Source organism: Aedes aegypti, chromosome 3 (genome assembly GCF_002204515.2).
Source record: "Aedes aegypti strain LVP_AGWG chromosome 3, AaegL5.0 Primary Assembly, whole genome shotgun sequence".
In the NCBI taxonomy this organism is placed as follows: Eukaryota; Metazoa; Arthropoda; class Insecta; order Diptera; family Culicidae; genus Aedes; species Aedes aegypti.
The window spans coordinates 187868487-187890419 of record NC_035109.1 but is presented as its reverse complement, the minus strand read 5'-3'; the positions used below and the strand labels follow the sequence as shown (position 1 = coordinate 187890419).

The 21933-nt window shown below is 36.5% G+C and overlaps 1 protein-coding gene across 4 annotated transcripts in view; it reads left to right on the top strand.

The window, feature by feature from the left end:
• The window catches only part of LOC5579140 (MAGUK p55 subfamily member 5-A), a 109018-nt gene that overhangs the window by 45069 nt on the left and 42016 nt on the right, over positions 1-21933 (top strand). For 3 of the 4 annotated variants that reach the window (XM_021848679.1, XM_021848677.1, XM_021848678.1), the window contains exons 3-4: positions 15004-15134; positions 15330-15892. In XM_021848679.1, coding sequence (XP_021704371.1) covers positions 15101-15134; positions 15330-15892 — 597 coding nt within the window. In that variant the 5' untranslated portion in view covers positions 15004-15100. The remainder of the gene's footprint in view (positions 1-15003; positions 15135-15329; positions 15893-21933) is intronic. The other variant, XM_021848680.1, reaches the window with a different exon arrangement.

Below are 21933 nucleotides of genomic sequence, written 5' to 3'. Positions count from 1 at the left end.
TCAAAATACATATTTTGTATTCAGACCACAAGCATGTTTTAAAAGTCGATATAATTAAATTCAATCGTGCAATTTAATCCAAATTATATCCTACATGAAAGTTGAAGTTCTAGTCTGCATGCTTGGTGGATTAGATCACTATAAAGATTGACAAATCATGCTTTGAATTAATGTAAACATGCAAACAAATAAAAAATACACGATTTTGGCGAATCATAGCCCAATATTTTGCCGTGCTGGAACATTCATGAGAACTGCAACAGATTAAGCAACCCCAAATTTACTAGAAACACATAATTTGATCCTTAAGATCCTTGATACGCTGTGTTATTGAATGTGCTTTCTGCATAATTTATATAATAAACTTGAACAGTGGCTGGATACACTTGAGTTATCTCATTTTCATATGATGACCCACCCTAACATTTATGGTTATATTACCGCCGTCGTCGGTGGAGTGTTGTGCCACTCATCACAGTAGAAATGAAGCATTCGAAACAACCTTCCTCTGTTGTAATACTGAAGATGAATTGAACTTTACCATGAATCACGTAGAAAAGCATGATATAAGATCAAATCAGGGTAAATGATCCTCTGATTTCGATTTATAGATTTACAGTTTTATCAATATATTTATTTCCATTTTTTCGCTTTCTTCAATATTTTGTTATTTTTATACACAATGTTTTGGATTTTATCTATAATGAATCTAGGATTGAACATCTCAAGAAAAAAAAAGTTGAATAGTGTAATAAAAGGGGCCCTAAGTTATTTAAGCAAGAATTGACTAGTGACACTAACTAGAATATGAAAAAATACCTTAAATCGTTCATTCAGCTATTGAACTCCTCTTGAATTCTTCCAAATATCTTATTCAAAATCCCTCTAGGATTCCTACTTTCAAAATGTCAAAAATTATTCTGAGATGCATGTATCCTAATAGTAGAAGCATTAACCTAAGAACATCTAGTTTGCCACGTGTTGACAGCTTGAGTACCGGTTCTCAAAGTGTCAAATAAATTTTAAAATCATCCACTACAACATGGCATCGAACAAACAATGAAAAGATACACTTAAAGGTGATAATAAACTAATACAGTTTTGTGAGAACAGCGCCATTAGCGTTCTATTACTAATATTTCAATTATCCTAATAGAAACTTTTGTTTGGGATCCACTTAAAATTACATCAGGCGTTAGCGTTAGCGTTAGCGTAGTTACGGTTGGATTGGATACTAGCAACATTCATGTGTCATTTGATAATCTCATTCAGACTGCTTTCAGGAACAAGGCTGGGGAGTAAACCTTGGTTCAAGCACTTGAATGCCTGCAATCAATGAAGGAAAATATCTTTTATTTACAGTTTAGTTGATTACATTTTGAACGGTTGTGATTTTCTGCTCATTTAACAGTAAAAAGCAGAACCGATCCCTCCGGGGTCATCGGATTGGTCCAAATTAAATGAAAAAAAGTTTTACATTCAATGCAAGAAACCGAAACCCGCACCGGATTAAAAACGCCGATCGTAATGCAAAGAAAAAAAAATACATTAGGGTAGGTGTACCAATTATGGATGCAATATGTCAAGAGTAGTGATAAAAATCAAGTTGTAACCGCGTTTCTAAAACGCAAGCATGACTTGTTGGTGTCAATTACTAGTTTAAAGCCTTGCGACTCTGTTGATTTAAACAGTTTTAGTACTAAATTGACTTTACGCTTCTAAAAATGGATTTTAAAAAGCGTTGTCTTTGTACCAATTATGGCAATAGCGTTCCTAGCATTCGACATAAAAGTGTACCAATTATGGACTATCGAATATTTGCACGAAATGAACTCAAACGCCATGAAGAGCGAATGATAATGCAACGCTAATATGTAATAAAGATATCGCTCATAAAATTTTCCAAAAATTTTGGGTTAAATAGATGTTATATCATTTTTTTGCAATGGGTTCATGGGAGAAAATTAATTTTCGAAAAAGCAGTCAAAATGTAGTGTAAATGCAAATTATGATACAAAACAGCATTAATGATCTCACATTATCTTTCCAGTGCCAATTTTTATCGAAAAAAGAGGGAAAATTCAAAAATCGAGTGTCGCTGAAAACCCCTCTCTACCATGAAATTAGCATCTTCCGCTCGCGAACGTTTTCGAACGTGTGATTGAAAAATCTTTGTAATTGAGTACAAAACATGAAGATAATGCCTTACCGAACCGTCCCGTCGTGGAAGTCACTCGTAAAATAGCTTTACTTCTTTTATTTCACTGATCAAAAAATGTAAACAAACCGCCACCAGAGTATTGCCATAATTGGGCTCTCATACACTCTTTGTACCAGTTATCGACATAGTGGAAATAACACGATTTCCAACTTTAAACAGTAGAATTGATTGCATACCAGCTAAATTTATTCATTTGTTCTCACTAGGCAACATACATTCATCGGTTGAAACAGTTTATCAGGATGAAAACATACATTTCGTAACGGAGGTCCCTTGGCCAACTGCTAAGAAGGTGACATATATGTGAGGCAAAATTTTCAAATGTTCATTTTTCGAAGTTTATTGCACGAATGTTCTTTTCAAGGTTTAGTTACCATCAAAAACAAATAGTTTAATCATTCCTGTGAATATAAGCCATTATAGTCTAGTGAAACAATAAGAAAAATCTCTTTTTGTTCCCACTATTGCCATAATTGGTACTATAGCCATAATTGGTACTTCTACCCTACTCCGAAAAAAAAACGTCAGAGCTAGTTCTACGATGTACGGCTGGCAGAAACACGTTAATTGAACAAATAGAAGGAAATGATCCAAAATAAACGAGAAAAAAAGTAGAACTACAATGCAAAGTCAGCTACGTTACTTCCGACAGTCACTAAAGCATAAACAAAATCCGATGAAACATATCGCACTCCGTAACCGTAAAAATGATTAATACCGAAAAAACTCTCGATAATTGAAATGCAACGTTATTTCCTTTATTAACTAGCACTCTAGAATTCACCTCGTAAAGCAGTCTTTTAGAGGCCTCATCTCACTGTAGTAAATTTTGCACAGAATATGAAAACAACAATTGCTTCTCTTCTTTCTATTTCATTATTTTTACTTCAACTACAAAAACAAAAAAATCTATCCGGATGGCGTAGTACCGATCAAACTACCAGCAGAATCGCGAAAAAAAATCTATCACGAAGAACGCGAAAATACGTCCGTTCGCGGCAAAGCCTACGCTCTTCCCACTTAAAATTACATCAGGCATTGCACTAAAAAGCTTCGGGTATAATTTTTAGGGATATCGATTTTTATAATATGCCCAGAAAGTTATCAAGTATATTTCCAGGAGAACTTCCAATAGCAGTGTTTCAGGAATTCGTACAGCACCTATGTAAAGCAATTATTCAGGTATTTCTAGAGAAACTGTTGTAGAGATATTTGTAGTTCCTGTAGAAAAATATCTATGGAAATCATAAAGGTATTCTTGGAGGTTTCTCTTATTCAAGGATAACAGTTATTTATTATTTATTAGATGGATTAGAGAAGGAATCATTAGTAAACATTTGCATGAGGTTCTGGAGGAATTGGAAAAATATTTCGAAGAATAACTCGAGAAATGCTTGGAAGGTACATTTGGAAGATCTTTGTATAATTACGTTTGGATGAATGCCTGGAAAAGTTCATAAGAAAGTCTTTGGATACATATTTGAGAATCCTTCCAGAAACTCCTAAAGGAATGGACGAATTCCTCTAAACACCAAGGAGATAAAAATAAAGGTTTCCCACGTTTAACCGATGTTCAAATTGAATTACTTGGTTATAGTTCTTAGAATATTATGATTGATTATACACGAGTTCAGTAAAATGCTATTTTGTGCCATTTAGTTGAAATGTATAACTATAGACCTTCGTATACCACAATATCAAGGAAAAGCTCGCTTGTTATAGTCAGATACAATCTCTCTTGAGTAAAGGGATTTTTTAGACGTTTAGACGAAGATCAGACGCCGTATCTTCTGATTTCCGTCTAAACGTCTGAAAAATCACTTTACTCAAGAGATTTTGGCCTGAGTATAACAAGCTCGTTAAGCTTCTGAAAAAAAAACTTGACCGAACATCACCATTTGTTCATGCTACGTATACATTTTCTTAACCTTTGACTAATCACACCATTTCTGATATCTCAATACAATTTCATACTGCATCTATCGTTTTGGGGTGCCACGCTACAATTTCTCTTTGTAATGCAGTATTATCAATACGCCACCATATTGCTCAACCGTAAATGAAAAGAAATCAACGTCATCCGCTGGTTCTTTGTGATGATATTCTGATGATTTTTCCGAAATTCCGATTTCAAAAGCATTCCATCCTGGCCGCCTACAATTGGTCCGTTTGGTTTTCACAGTTGCAAGCAGCTCCTTCGTTATTCTCATTCACTTTTCCGGTCTTTTTTTCGGGAGGCTCTATCTTTTCTGTTTCGTTTCTTTTGCTTTCCTCCAGCCATAAGGATGTTTGTTTATTCTAGTGATTTTAAGTTCTTTAATCCCGGCGATGAAGTGAAAACCCCCCCGTTGAGCATTGAGCACTGAGCCAGACAAGTATAGAGTTACGTTGTCGTCGTCATCGTCGTCTTCATCGTCGGAGTAAAAGAATCGATGGCTTTGTTTAATCCGGCCCAACGGTTTACACAGGAAAGGACAACGTGAATGAAGCTTCCCATTAGGTATTGCTATTGTTGAGGGCCTTGGTTTATTCGATGGGGAGTTTCGAGAAATACTGTGTGGAAATTTACGTGAAATGCATAAATGATTGAGCTTTTTTCTTGTTTCACACCGATGTTCAACATTGTTGGTAGATATGGCCCCTTGTTCTCTAATTCGATAATTACTTAGATGCTATGCATAAAACTGTATGTAAATTTGATCACCATCTACCTACTTCAGAAATGGAATGCAGGGGATTATTTGGTTGAAATCGTTTATCGAGCCAGAACGGTTATGTAGAATCTATTTAAGCAGGCACTTACTAGTACTAACTAGTAGATGCTGGCTGATACGAATCCTTCTTTCAATATTTACACTGTATGACTGGCTTGTGCTACTTTCACCGAATGTCCGTTCTCCGAATGTCATTTCTCCGAACGCCAGTTCCCCGAATAGCCCATTTCTGGTACTCAAAATTATCACAACTTCATACATTTTAGGATGATGAATAAATCGGACATCTGTCCGAATAACCACTAGCCCGCTAATTCGACTTTATGGCCTTATAGGGCTATTATACGGCTAATATAGAGCATGTCAGTTTTATAATAGCACTATATTGGCACAAAAGGCGAATTAGCGGGCTGTTGGTGTGATTCTTAATTTTATTGGTGGTTCTTTCGAGTTTCCCTAACGTCAGCATCTTTGCCCATATGTATTTAGCATTAATGAAAGTATGCTGTGAAAAAATGAAGCAATTTGATGCAGCCGTCTTTGAGTAATAGTTTAGGTCTCTGGTACCACGCTGGCCAAATAAATATCTTGAAAACATAAAAACATCAGATCGTAATTTTCAGATATCTCCAAGAATGCGAAAATGGCAACTTTGGCAAAGAAAGCTCTCATAAGAACACTAAGCTGAGAAGCAGGGTCTGTCCCAGTGGGTAATGCCAAGAAGAAGAAGATTTCCAAACTTATCCCTGTTGAAATTTCAATAGCAATCACGGAAGCACCGCTACTATTTCAAGACTAATCACTGAACGAGAGAACCTTGAAAGTAGTTTTTTGATGAACTTGGGTGAAGTAATACTCATTTAATTTATTTAGTTAACATCGGGGTCTTCCTTGGCCTAAGTGTGCGCGGCTATAAAGCAAATCATGCTGAAGATTGCACAATTCTTCCACCATGCCTTTCCCATCGCACACAGGTCCAACTTTTCAAAAAGCTGGCCAACTCGAATTCAAAATTAAATTTTCTATACAAATTGCTCCAAGCCATTCCTCGCTGGAGATTTATAACTCAAACGTGCTTTAAAGACCAAGTAATCGATTGAAGAAGATTCCTTTTACCTAAATTTGCCTAAACGATAGCTTCTTAGAACAGTTTAGATGCAAAATATTTATTAGATTCCCAGTTCACACTTTTTTTAAGAATATTTTTGAAAAATTCTAGGCTGAATCCCCAGAATCATTCTTGGAGGAATCCGATTTTTAATTGCTGCTGTTTTTAAGATAAGTGATTTTACAATTTGTACAAATCTATTCAAACTACGAATTTTGTGGAATCCATAATAATTGTGAGGTACATATGTGTAAAATACAGATGCAGAGAACCCATAATATTGGTTTTGAAAGTTACAACATTGCAAAACTGTCCTGAATTGGTATAGTTTAGAAGTTGTAATAATCAAGTATTTATTGGCAATGAAAAATAACACACAAATTTAGCAAGACGTATCAAGTCGTTCAAACCTACTAGTTGACGTGTTTTCTTTCCCTGGAAGAAAAGACAACTCATTTCGATTAATTTAGAGACTGTTCATCCAACTCCCCCACCAGCCGTTACGGTTCGATGCGGAAATAAACCTGACTGCCGAAATCGTTAGTTCACTGTCATCCTGGACCGGACCTTTACAACGTGTTCTTCGTGTATGAGAAGACCACCACAAGTAGTACCTACTTGCAGTTTGATTGCCAAGAGAGAAAAAATGTTAAAAAATATTTATTTCCCTCCTTGGTCTTGCGATCTCACACGACCCAAGCACAAGACAACAAGACCAAAAGAGGAGACCCAAGACAAATAATTCCACCGACAACAGCAGCGGTCATAAACGTATAGGAGAGGCAACTGGGCAGGGCTGGTAGCGACCAGATAGAAAATTATAGTGACTTTATTGACTGAAATGATCGCAACAGTTTAGGTACCTCGGGAAAAGTGGATCCTAAAAAACGATAATTCGCACAAATTAATCGACATAATGATGTATTTTAAATTTCATTTATGTCTTTGTTCAATTTTAAATTCGTATTTCAACAATAAAAAATAATACAGAAAAATTAGAAATTTTCTCTTTCTCTTAAGCAATTACGTAAGCCCTCAGTACACTGTTTGTCAAGTGTGCAAATTTTTCCGCACGCATAAACCAATATGCAAACATCGGTCTCAACAATGACAAAACATCTGAAGTGTCAAGTGGATAATGAAGTGTTAGTTTATGCGTGTGGAAAAATTTGCACACTTGGCAAAGAGTGTACTGAGGGCTGTAGTTTGAGATTGATCTTTTTCGATAACAATCATTTGTTTGAATGTTTTTGTGCTACCCCTAGGAAAATGTATGGAACGTATAGAAAAAAAACTTGCTGATTAACACCAAAATCTTCTGATAGGTTTCACTTACCCGGGTAAAAAGATATTTTTTTCATATTAAATGAAAACAAAATACCTGTTTATCGTAAGCAACTTGTAATAATATTTAAAATTGTAGCTTACTGATGGTAATTCGATTTATAACACAATTATTTTTTGTGAACTAATGCAAGACCTGAAACGTGTCACAATTCATCATGCAAAATAAAAATGGCGCCGAATTAACAACTGAACTTTTCCTTAATGAGCTATGACAGAAATTCCCATTTCTGCTTCTGGTTGAAGAACTAAATAGTTTTTCCAAAAACTCCGAAGAAAAGCTATTCTTTAATGTTGAACATTATTTTTCGCATAATTAAAATCCTCATTTTTATGAACAAAATGTATGTTGGTATCTTTTACTATTCTACTGAAGGTAGAGCCTCAAAACCACCAATAATATTCGACAAACCTCTGACACTCTAATGCTTTATCTATACATGACCAAATTTGCTAAAAAACATCATTTCAGTCCAAGCAAAAAAAAAAGTTAAAATAGTGTGCAAAATTGGTTTAGATTACTAATGAGACTATATTTGTGTAATAACGAGTTAAGTTTTTCTCTATTGTGCTTTAAATATGAGAAGCAACTTTATGAAGGCATAGGTTATTTTTCATATAAATTCCATATTAGTACTTTCGTCTGGACGTACTTTAAACCTTTAATTTCTATTCTTTTCAGTTTAAAATCAAATTTAAATTATTATTTAAAAAAAAAAATGATGAAAAGTGTGTTTATGATGTCTAGAAAATTATTGCTCCAAGAAATAACTTTTTTTTAGGAGGCTTCTTATTCATATTATTATCACAACATCGTACAATATTAGTAGAAAGATGTAAAAACCACGATTGCGTGTTCATTCACAAATTAAAAAAGAAAGCATGCACAAGGTGGCCCCTTTATAAAATGAACAGTCCTTACTCTTATCTTGGCAAAAAGTTCTCTTTTCAATTGCTAGCTCAATCTTCCTTTACTTGTGCGGTTTGACTTTAACTCGTTAAACTGCCTTACGTGTTTCAAGGTAATATTCTTCAAAAAAATTTTCGCTCAATGAGCTGCTGTAGTATGAGTAACATCTTCTTTTGCCCTGTGTAACATTTTATGTGTTGGAAAGGTTTTATAATAACTTTTCTAATATTTTGTATTATTTGATAGCATTCCATTAACCAGCACCACTCTGACGTTTATTGTCTCTAAGAATGTGTAAATTGAAAGATGTGTGTAGATGTGTGTTTACATCGATCAGCTGGAGATTTCTGCGTAGTTTCTTGACATCTGTTTCTCGTGTCAAAGGGAGATATAGCAAAACTATTTTCAAATTCTTGAATAAAATCGATATATTTTTTCCAACTTCAGAAATAGATTGGCACGTCGGTGGTTGAAGGTTGTTAAAACCATAAGTGATACAAAATTCAAGAACTCAAACGTATATTCAAAAGTTTAAAGCTGCTTTATTTCGAAAAATTTTATCGAGTATTTTTTCAACAATGGTTGAAAAAAAAAATTAATTAATTATTGTAGTTCTATGGAGGAAATTGCATCTGAATTGCTGTAGAGTAAGGAACAGATCTAAAACATGTTTTAGACCAGTGATTCCCAAAGTGGGCGAATTTTCCCCCTGGGGGCGATTTTTAGGTCCAAGAGGGCGAAAAATTTTCATATTGAAATTGGGGGCGAAAAATCTAAAATGGGGGCGATAATGGAGAAATGTAAATAATGAAAAATTATTACCTTTTTGGCAGTTATGTTTTGATCCTGCATTTTATTTTATGGCTTTCTAAATTATTTTACTTCATTCCGTGAGCTGGATGTCGTTTGAACCATTTTCAAATTGAACGATGAAAATATCAATGTTTGTAGGAGTACTTTAGAATTGGGCAGTTTTTTTGTACAATAGACACTTATTTTGATGTTTCGATTATGCGCATTCTAATCAATTATTATAACATGTTGGGAAAAAATGACGGTCTACTCTATATTGAAGTGAAACAAGAGTTGAAAAAATGTATTGAAATTTTATATACTTTTTGCACTTTTGGCGTCCTGAAATTGTTAGAAACTTATTACTCTCAATTTCCAAAACTAATTTCAACAACTTTAGAAATAACAAATACTGTGTTGACTCGAATCCCGGACACTAGCCTTAATTAATTCAAAAATTATTATTTCGAACATTTTTATGCATTAAGAATGCATAAAACGTTACAATTATGGATTCTAGATGAAAAAATAAATCATAATTTAATTGAAATCACCTATAAAGAGGCAACTGTCTGACTTTCAAAACATCCAGCAGTTCGAAGCAGCACGGTAATTCAACATGACATTGTATTAAACCAAAACTGTATCATGGTCGTAGTTTAGAGACAATTAGTTCTATAGCTTGTATAATACGTAGAATAATTTAACATTTGCAATTTCGAATTTATGTCTAGCACATCCTTTGACTTATTGTCAAATATTGGTTGGTTTGGTTTGACTTTATTAACGAGATTTTTAGCCCTGGGCTAGTTCATCTCGGGACCAACGGCTTCGATCCCAGGTCCTCGGCGTGAGAGGCGAGTGTTCTAACCACTACACCAGGTCCGTCCCCTTGTCAAATATTTGTTAATACAAGAAAATCAGTGAATATGATTTTGCAAGATATGTCATGTTAAACATTTTCTACAATTTTGTAGTGAAGTAAAGAATTTAATATAAATATTTTAATAACATATCAGGGGGGCGATTCCTAAAAAATATTGATCTCAAGGGGGTGAAAGTTAAAAAAAATGGGAAACATTGTTGTAGACTACCGTGTTCTTCTTCTTTCTGGCGTTATGTCCTTACCGGGAAAGAGCCTGCTACTCAGCTTAGTGTTCTTATGAGCACTTCCACAGTTATTAACTGAGAGCTTACTTTGCCAATGACCATTTTTGCATGTGTATATCGTGTGGCAGATACGAAGATACTCTATGCCCTGGGAAGTCGAGAAAATTTCCAACTCGAAAAGATCCTCTCAACTGGTGGGATTTGAACCCACGACCCTCAGCTTGGTCTTGCTGAAAAGCTGAGCGTTTACCGCTAAGGCTATCTGGGCCCCTACCGTGTTGTAAAGCACTATTCAGACGGACTACCTCCAGTTTGGCATGAAAATGGTGGTTTCTTTTTCTTTCACCAAGCGATTTTCTACCCATAACTGCATATTTGTAACATTCGACAAAAGTAAGTATTGAGTAAATGAAATATCAAGTATGCATTTCATGGCAGAATAATCTAAAATTTCAAAATATTTGGTGAATAGTCAGAAAAAATAATTCTGATAGAAATTTCATTGCTACTACATTCGGCTGCCAATGTGACAAAACAACTTGGTATTTTTTCAAATTTTTTAGGACAATCTTACAGATTTCAGTGAGGTCCCGGCATAAACAAGACAATGCAGTCTTTTTACTTGTGTAAACATCAAATTTGGTTGTACACATGTGACGTCATTCCTATCGTAGCATATACGATCTGTTTTACTTGATTATTTTTTTCAATAAATTTGTTCGAGGTGGATTGGAATGACGTCGTCTAGTAGCTGTCAGTTTTCGAAATATATAACCTTATAAATATTGTAAACCGTGAAAAACGTGATCGAAAGTTTTTTTTTAATGACTCTCCACGGTATTAACTCGAAATTGTCGAAAACATAAGAATTTTTTCATTCCTAAGCATTTCGGGTAAGAAACATGCTCATCGATAATGATTTTTTTTTTAATTTAACAAATGCTCACTTAAGGATTCAACAAGGGAAATTTTTGTTAAAACGCAACAAATTAGCCGTCCATGCATTAACAAAAATATGAAATATGCTTCAGTGAAGTGAAAAATAAATTGTTTATATACAGGTTTGAAATTAGGCTCTAATTGTGGAAATTGTGCAGGTGGGGTTAATCCGACCACTGTTGATGACGAAGACCATCATCCTTAATTTATTAAAAAAAAATGTTTGAAATAATTTAAAAATTTATATTTACGTTGTACATCGTTATTCCAGTGAAATAAAATCAATATTATTGAAAATGATTGCCAAATCGAGATATTTTTCCATAATATTTGCGTCGCAAGGTGATGATAGGTATACATCTGAGGTTTAAGAATCAACTTACAAATAAAAATGATTCATCATCCTTTAACCAGTGGAGAATTCATAAAGCATCATACTTCTTAGAATCACAGTGAATTTATGTATTTTTTCACATAATCATACACAAAAATCGTGATGGTCGCTTTTACCCCGTAGATGGGCGGATTTACCCAGTTGCTAAAAATAATTGTGATAACTTATCACTTATTTAAGTCTCATAAGATAAATAAAATTTTCACAAAAAAACATCTGTGAAAATTGTTGATCATGCCCAAAGCTTCAAAAACAATATGCTGCGTCGAAAAAGTATTTATTTTTTCTTGATTTTGACACATAAATTAAATTGCTTAGTCTTACTCCGTCTTCCCCTATAGACTACAGTTTCTTGTGAAATTCTTGTATGCAACAATCCCAATGTATAATATTCATTGAACGATTTCAAATGTTGTCAAGCTGCTAGAATTGCTTGAATTATTTTTGAGATCTCCAAGGGAATGTTTCGGTTGAAATTGTAGATAATTTTTTGGAAGATTAAAAAAAATGCGGATAATGTTCAGCATATTGTAGCTAAATTCCTATCAGAATCCATAATTTAAAAGGCTTCAAATGAGAAATTTGAAGCAGAATTCCTGTAAAATTTAGCCCACTCTTCCCCACGATAGTTTCGGAGCGCCGAGCAAGAGACAAACCGAAACAAATGAGTATTGTGCAATTCAAGCATGTGCTAAGGGTGTAAGTCGCATCATCGTTCCTCCCTTCTGTGAATAAAAGTGACAAGATGCAGGTGTTTTAGCATTTTTTCACTTCAGACCGCTTGGCCAGCGATGCAATTTTGCATCCTTAGGTGAAAAAATGCTGAAAAAACTTACGTCTTGTAACCTTTATTCACAGAAGAGAGGATCGATTAAGAGAAATCGATCATGCGACTTACACCCTTATTCTAGCACAAGCCTGAATTGATAGCATCAGTACTTAACTTAATTATTGAAAACAATCATATCGCTATTGATTTACAATTAATATTGTTTGTGTGCAAGCATTCGTTGTAGAAACGCGTTTTTTGTATAGAGGTAGTCAAAGTCGTGAGAGAGAATAGGTTGAGGCTAAATGTCTGGATAATTATTTAGAACTTCTAGCAAAATTCCTGAAATTATTTCAAACAAACAACTGAAACCCTAAATAAAATTTAGGCTTAAATAATTGACGAGTATCTCGCGAACTCTTTGAATAATGTTTACAGTCGAAGCTCGTTACAACGACAACTTTTATAAAGACAAAAGCTCTCAATGGCGACATTTTTCGGTCCCATGAAAAATATTTCAATGTTATATCTTTTCTCTATAACGACTTTTCTCTATTGCGATGGTCCCTTGCGATGTCGTTATAACGCGCTGTAGTTCCAACTATCTTTCAGAGAGAATTGCGGAGTGTTTGTAGCTTACATTCTTAAGGTGTTATTTTGAGATTCGTCCAGAATGTAGATTGAAGATTTTTTGTGATTTACAGCCATTTAAAAATTATTTATTATAGGGATTGGTCCTGGTTTTCGACAAAATGTATTCAAATATTCCGTCCTGAAACATTTAAAATGTTTACATACAGAGTGTATGTGCGTCAGAAATGTCTATTAAATATGCACCTGAAGCTCTAGAAAGCTAGACAGTCAGTACAATTCCTGACCTTTTTATTTCCAAATAGAAGTGTTTGTATTTAGAATAACAAAAATGTATGAAACATAACTGTCTTATTCTTAACACTTCAGTAGTCGCGCTCTTATATTGTGTACGGTACTGCTGTAAAACCTCGCTTTTCCTACACAACAACTGCGAGGTGGTTTTGGTGGTGGCAAACCACGTGACGTTAGAAAGGTTAAAGTTGGAGAAGCTAACCTGACCTATCGTCAAATCACGAAAATTGTAACTTTAGTTACTACTTCTGGAAGACTTTAGTGATGTTTTGTCCCAAACAGTGACTACTTAGTAATAAGCTCGAAAATAGTGACCCAATCACTAAAAAAAGACTCGCTACCAGCCTTGCAGCAGGGAAAAAACAGGAGACAAACATACGCTCTCGTATAGTGTAGTGTGGCCAAAGCGCAAAAGGGAATAGCGCAAGAATGACGAAGTAACTTAAGATTCCCATCCAGACCGTGGCAGGTAAAAAATACAGGTTGATTTGGTATTCCATCCGTGTCGTGTTTCCTTTTCTGCTGCCAACCGTCTGTTTCTTGGGCGATTACTGCGAAGCCCATTATTGAAGCCAGCAGGCGTCAGAGTATACGTAGTTGTATGGCGTTTGAATTTGTCTGCGTGTTAAGGTGAATGGTATGCATTGTGTAAATTTTGTAGAAAAAAAATACAATCTTCTTCCTCCTTCACTTTGACTTCTCATGAAGTCCAGGTATGTGGCTTTTGGGCTAGTGTAGAATAAGAACGAAACTTGTGATGGTTCTCCCGCGCTTGAGCAGGTCGGTCAAAATTGCTGAACTACGTTACATGTACAAAGCTTTCGAGACTACAGCTGTTCCATTCACCGATCAGATCCCAGAGGGATTCTTCTTTAGCCCCGGAGCGTGACGTAATTATGATTCAAAAACAATCCAAGAGATGTTTTCCTGTTATGACCCTTTCTGTTTCGCTTTCGCGTCTAATGTGATTCGTTTATTATTTACCTAGTATTGAAAAAATCACACGGAGGATTATGTTTTCTCTTGGTTTCTACTTTTCCTAGGAAATAAATCAATCTTTCTTGTTTGCCTTTTGTACTTCGTAAACGTGTAATGAAGAGGAATTTGCAAATTCCCACGGTTTGGAACGTATCATTCTTTACCTCTACTTGAAAAATTCCAAATGCTTGTTTTCTCACTCAAAAATCATTGTGAATACCAAGTGTCTGTGTAGGATTTAAACAAAAAAAAATCAGAATATCGTAATGCAAAAATCATACTCGAAGAGTAATTTCGAATGCGCATCTCCTTGTTTCAATCCGGCTAACCTCACAAACGAGGTTGACACCTCATCTTCAAACCGAACACATGCTTTCGAACCATCCAGTGTTGCACGTATCAGCCTGATTAGTTTCGCCGTAAATCCATGTTCATACATTATCTGCCACAGCTCATTTCTTCTGCCTGCGCTTAATGGCTCGCCATAGTAGCTTGTCCGAAATAATTGAAACTATTGAGATCCAGAACTACAGGTCCAAATATTTTTTTTTATATTTCGTAACATAGGGCTTAACGTCTTTTTAAATTGTTAAAGTCCATATTCGTCCATATCGTCTTCGGTCTGAATTCATTTTTCTGCCCAACATGAGCGTTGACAACTCGTATGATGACTAGGGTAGCGGCTGTAGAGCTCTTCTTTGAAATGCATTTGAATCACCATAACGTTAAAAATACTATTTCGCCTGATTTTAACTATTGCCCTATCTTATTATATCAAAAAAATGTAACATTTAAAACCAACCTCTAACTGAACATTTACATTTTCCTTTCTTTTACAGGACTCGTCGCCGTTCCGGCTCTAGCATTGTTGTGTTGGGTGGCGATGATACACTGAAGCCTAGCCTGCCTATTGATGACTATCAGGAGGACTTTGAGATGTACAATATGATTTCGGCTAATCAAGATAATGGTAAGTTTCGTAAACTGTGTCCTTCAAGATTGCATTTTCTTCATGATTAAAATTTTAGTATGTTATCACAGATACCATACAGCTGTTCAGTTAACTTCAATCCTACTACGAAAGAAACTGCAATACGTACATATCATGAATGTTACCGTTTCTTCTCCAAATTTCATTTTAATAATGATTATCTTCGTGTTTTAGGACCACATCGGGAGATGGCAGTTGATGTACCTGAATCATTCATAGCTCGCAACAAAACACCGCCACGATATCCACCACCACGCAGCACAACACAGGTAAATCGTGTTTCCAATGCAATGCCACAAGTCCCGAAACATGCAAACGGAGGAGTCTCCTTGGAGCTGGAACCTCTTGATGGCTACAGCGATAAAAATTCATCCTCGCTCGACAGTAGCAATGAATTTTTCAAAAAAAGCTCTAGCAAAGGGCCATCGTCGCTGGGGTCGACTTGCGAGTCGATCGGGTTCGATTCGATCAACTATTTGAAAAACTCAAGAGGTTCACTCAGTACAAGGAGCTCCTCGTCGGGTGACCTGGGCCCACCCGAGTATGATATCGGGCCCCATCGTGAGCTTCCAGTAGACGTTCCGGATAGTTTTGTTGAAGTAATTAAGGCACCACCCCGCTATCCACCGCCTAAAGCATTGATCATAAAAGAGGTTGTCAAAAAGAAAGAATCATCCTCATCCGACGAATCAATCGATAAACCAAAACCACAACCACAAGCACCAACGCGAAATGAGGTATTTTTTCATCATCCATACATCATATTTTTTCTTCTTTATGTTTCTTTTTAGTTTGATTATTTTTTATTTAGTTTGATCATTGTTCTCACCATTATTTTTGTCATTTCACACTGTCATATACAATAAATCACCAGGTCCTCTCCATCTTCGTAACAATATTTCTTCGGATACCTTCTTCCACATCCAATTCAGCGATTGAGAAGCCATCATTACATATTGTTCTCTTCTATCATATTTATTTGTTATACACGACATTTCTCAGATGCATTTAAATTGCAATTGTTCAGAACACGCCACGCCTCAGAACATAATCAAACCACACAGATCAGATCAATTAAAGTCCCACTCATATTCTTGCTGGCATCTTATACCAGAATTATAGCAATATCTCATGCATACATCACATATAAACATCCCACTGTCATGTGATTGTGTTATTTGATCCTGATTTAATTTATAGTCCCTATGACTTGCCGTATCTGTTATTTTAATTATTTTCTTTTTTCGATGTGCTCATATATGTGGTGTGCTTCATATTCCAATGGACGGAAGAATTTTATGTCGCTCTTGCTATCGCTTGAAACAACTTCAATGAAATTCGAAGGGTTCATATTATTTCTAAAATACATATTCATTAAAACCATAGCGGCAGTGGTACGGTGACATACGGTAGTTACTAACTTGTTAACTGAGGAGAGCTTTCTTTGCCAATTGTGAATTTTTTGCATGTGTACATCATGTAGCAGGCACAATCCATAGGGTATATGGATTCAAGATTTGAATCCACGACTCTCTGCTTGGTTTTGCTGAATAGTTTAACGCTAAGGTTATCGGGGCCACGCGACAGATTTTTTTCATTCTAGGGTAGGTATACCAGTTATGGCCATAGTGGTTCCCTATTTCGCCATACGTGATATCTTGAATGCCATTTTGAAAAGTTTTTTGTGTTTTAGCGGTAACATGTAGGATATATCTTGATGTTGAAACATTGAATTATAAATGTAAAAGTTATCCAAATTTTGCATATGGCCAAATAGGGAACCACTATGGCCATAACTGGTACACTTTCCCTATATCAATTATTTTGAAAAAAAAGCTCGTCAACTCGTTCGCCAATTCACTTTGTCCTTAGTCTCTCCATCCTCGATTGCGACCTATGTTTTCCAGGTCCCGATGCCCCTGGCCAGTCAACTCCATCCCTACTTGTTCCGACCGAAATCGATTGTTTTTACAAGGTTGATGTCTGTCAATATTACAAAATGTACTGATCAGCGTATCCTTCCTGTCTTAGCCACTTTCAGGATACTGGTTTCGCCATAGAGCTGAGCAAACTCGTACGTCGTTCTGCATCGTCACACACCGTTCTTTTGCACACCACCAGAAATGGTTCTAAGCACTCGTCGCACGAAGACTCCTAGTGCTTGCAGGTCCTCTAACATGGTCCAGGTCTTTTGACCATACCTATACCATTTATTTGCGTTTTGTACATACTACGTCTAGGACTTTCCTTTGCCGAGTGGTTAGAGGAAGCGGCTACAAAGCAAAGCCATGGTGAAGGTGTCTGGGTTCAATTACCGGTCGGTCCAGGATCTTTTCGTAATGAAAATTTCCTTGACACCCCTGAGCATAAAGTATCATCGTACCTGCCACACGATTCACGAATGTGAAAATGGTAACTTTGGCAAAGAAAGTTCTCAGTTATTAACTGTGGAAGTGCTCATTGAACACTAAGCTGAGCAGCAAGCTTTGTCCCAGTAAGCCAAGAAGAAGAAGAAGAAGGATATGCTACGTGTGGGCTGAATTTTTCTCGACCGCAGTTCTTTCTGGAGCCCATAGTAGACACGAGCTGTCAGCAAGGATCCGAGGTAGAAGAACTCATCCACTACCTCGAAAGTATCCCCGTCTATCGCGACACTGTTTCTTAGGCGGACCATGTCGCGCTCAGTTTCGTCTACCAGTTTGTACTTTGTTTTTGACACAATTATCACCGATCCAACTCCGCGTTTCAGGAGGGTGAACAAATCTGCAATCGTATAAAATTTTCTTCTAATAATATCCTTGCATGCCGCGAAGCAGACAAACTGATCGGATCACATGAAAATCTTACCTCTACTATTAAGCACGGCTCTCCGCATGACACCTTCAAGCGCAATACTGAACAGCAAGCACGAAAGTCCATCACCCTGCTCTATTCCCAGCGGGATTCGAACAAACTGGAGTATTTGAACGAGATCTTCACGCAGTATTTCACAACGTGTAACGTTACTCTAATCAATCTTGTAAGCTGCCCGGGAAAGATGCTTTCGCTCAAGATCTTCGTAGTACTACACAGGTCAATACTGTCGCATGCCACCTTGGAATCGATGATTTGTGAAAGATTTGCCGCTCGGAAAGCATCAGGTCCGTTATCGAGTATCCGTAAATTAAATTCCCTAGAACTCTTTTGCTAAAGGTGATAGACTACGAAAGATAATCTGGGATATCATTTTGTAGGCGCCTTTATTGTAGATAAGACATATAACGCCTTATTCCCGCTCATCCAGTATCATGCAGTAGTTAACTCCTCCTTTAGATTCTGACTATCAGCCGTAGCAGGCTAGTGGTCAACCTATTCCAGCTCATATTGATGAGTTTGGCTCTGCTATGATCCTTCCAACCTTGTTGTTTTTGCGACACAATGATTAGCATATTCTTCGATGATTTCGTAATTGGTGTACAGATTTTTGACACCTGATTGCCAATAATTTTTACACCACCATTAATTATATTTAAGCCATTTGATGTGTCACATGATAGGGTGTACCGTAATCCGGGGTAACATTGATCATTTTTTTGAATATTTCTCAAATATTTCGTTGCAAATATTGCAAATTTTATATTTTTAAAGCAAGTACTGCCACCCATAGCTCGTGATTATATACTTATTTTGTTTTTTGAAATATTTAAGCATGTTTAAAAAATGTTTCAAGTGATTTTTTTATTTAGCTGAAATGGGGTAACATTGATCACCTATGTAAACAACGTTCGGTAATATTGAAAATATCGTTACTTACTTAAATCATGGCCCCCGAAACCGAATATGAAGACCAAACGCTTACAAGTAATTTACTTGTTGAGTTATTTCAAAATTAAAAACACTTCGAACCACGGAAACTTCCTTGAACTTTCTCTGGGACAACTGTGACTAGTTCTAAACCACTACTGGTTGTTTCTTATATGGTTTCAAGACAAAACATTACATCATGTTTTTGAACATTTATTTGTCGCATTATGAATACCGAGAATTATGTAGAGCAATTGGGTTACAATATTTTATTAGGGGCCTAAATTATTATGAGATTTTTTCTTCTTTTGATCATTGGCTGTTCTTTTAAAATTTACTTTTCTCATAATTGTTGGCTTATGATAGCTTATGATAGGCGTGTCATTTTTTGTATTTTATTTTTTAAAGTTCTTACTAGCGTAATATGTCGTAACATTTCCATCCGAAATTTTGCCTTCTTTCATAAAAAGGCTATTCTTTCAATTTATGCACTTACGTATAGCACTGGTCATACTGATCACTCATTGCATACTTTAGTTTACTCCTTTTTTTTTGGCCCGTTCAACCAAAAGGTGTTCGGTCAAATGAGCCAATACCAATCACAGGATCTTACTAATGCAAGCAACTTTGTTTTTTCAAATTTCATATTATTAAGCTATCAATGCATGGTTTATAAACATGTAAATTTATAGTTAATCTGTTTTCTTGACTTTTGTTGACTGGATTTTTGTGAAAACAAATAAGATTTTTTACAGGAAACGCTGGTAGATTTATGAAGCATTGCTAATGAAGAAATTAATAGGTAACAATTTTTAATAATTTAACCTATTAGGAAATCTTTGAACATATTCCTAGGAAATTACTAATGTAATTAATGGATTGAAAGGATAAGTAGACACATTCCATGAGAGTTTTTGAAAGGAAAATATAAGAATGTCCTAGAAAATTACTGAGCGGATCACTCAAGGACTTGCAGAAGTAATATCTGTAGGAATACCTCGAATTTTTCTAGAAACATTTTTTAGAGAAATCTCAGAAGAATTTCTAAAGGTGTTCTTAATAATAGTATTCTTTAAAAATATCCCGAATCTAGGATTATGGTGGAATATCTCACAGTATCCTTGGATGAGTTGCTTGAACATATTTTGAACAATTCCCAGGAAGGATCTCTGGACAAATTCTTCAGATCTTCTCCTGGACTGACATTTATTTATTTATTTAGATATACCAACAGGCCGACAGTGGCCCCAATGATTCTGACCTAATATTAAAATACTTAAACAAAACATTGATTGCTTATCAACAATTAAAATGAACGAAACGATAAACAGAGAAGTTAATTTACTAAATTTCTCTGACTTCAGTCAGAACATCTGAGAATAGGCGGCGTAGTGTAGTCCGGGGCATGTGGTAATCGAACTTAGATTAGACACGGTTAAAAGTCCTTTGAATTCCATCGATAGCGGTGTTAATCCCGTAGTTTGTTCTGCGCAATGGAGATGCGATAACTTCGAAATCGATTGCAAAACCTAGACACTACACTATGTGCGCATATAACGATGTAAATATGCCGTGTTATCATACATGCTGGTTGCAAGGACTTGACTCCCTGCAGAGCTCGTTCACCTTTCATCGACTCATACTCGTGGCCTAGCTTTTATTAAACATGGACAATAGGGCAACCCGTTTCTGAACTGCTACTCTGAAATAGCACATCAGGTAAACTCATTACAACCAGAAACAAACTGTTGAGCTTGAGCTTGATTGGCCGCCCGTGGTTGCTACTCCAGTATCGCCAGATCAGCTGCACTTACACAAGGAATGATGACTGCTTGGGATTAACAGACACCCTCACTGTATAAGTGCAGGTGATCTTCTATTTTAGGCAACAATGGCGCCTGCCACGTTAGAATGCAGACCAATTCGGGGAAGCGGGAGGAGAATTGATGATGCATTAAACTGGCTCCCCAGGGATTGAATCCAGAGAAAATTGAGAGAATCTCTCACGTATCGCTCTCTGTAACTATCATAACATTCTGCACATTATGAGAGACTGTTTATCGTATACTGCTACAACTTTCATCAGATTGGGGGGATAGTAGTGCATGATAAAGCCCCTCTAAACATGCTCCAAGCCTTGGGGACACTATTGCTATTGAAAGTTCGTGGATTGTTAATCGTACCAGTAAAGAAAAACACCTATCCCCAACGGTAAACAAGCGAGAAAAATGGATTTTATCATCGCTCTCTCTTTGGGGATCTCGCTCGCTGCTTCCATTTATCAGACTTGTTACACCTTGCGATACAATGACGATCGTGGACCGCAACAGATGGGATGTTTTTCTTTGATTGCTTTGATCGTGCTTCATACTCAAAAGAGAGCGAATTCTGCAATGCCTGTGGCTCCCACAATAGACCGTATATACCACTGCGTCTTTTTTTTTTTTTTTTTTTTTTTCCTTCTAAGCAATGGGGGGATAATCTGCTCAACAGACTCCGGACCGAGGTCCGGGAGTGTGGGGTTGGGGACCATTTACTACGTACAAGCAGTAAACAGGACTACACCCCCGACCCACTAAACCATTTCCATTGCCGCCAAACCCTTCGTCTCTCCGGGACCACCAAGAAGGCATTGCTTCGGAGAGGGGCTATTGCACATCGCATCCTCCAGGTTAGCTGCGTAGCCATGCAGCAACGAACATCGATGACACGCTTATGGGGGTCCACCAAGGTAGCATGCTGGCGCATTGCCAGCTTCCCGGGTGGTCCTCACCTCCCATTGTCCGCTGAAGGCGGGCAGGGTCGACCACTAAACGTCCCTTCGCACTTGAAGTGTGTCGATATGTATTAAACGACATCGACTTTCATAGCTCGGTAGATGGAATGGATCACGCCAAGGAAGTCGACGAAGGGCGAACCGTATGAAGCGACGTTGTACTGATTCGATCCTCTCTATACCATTCTGATAGTAAGGATGCCATACGACCGAGCAGTA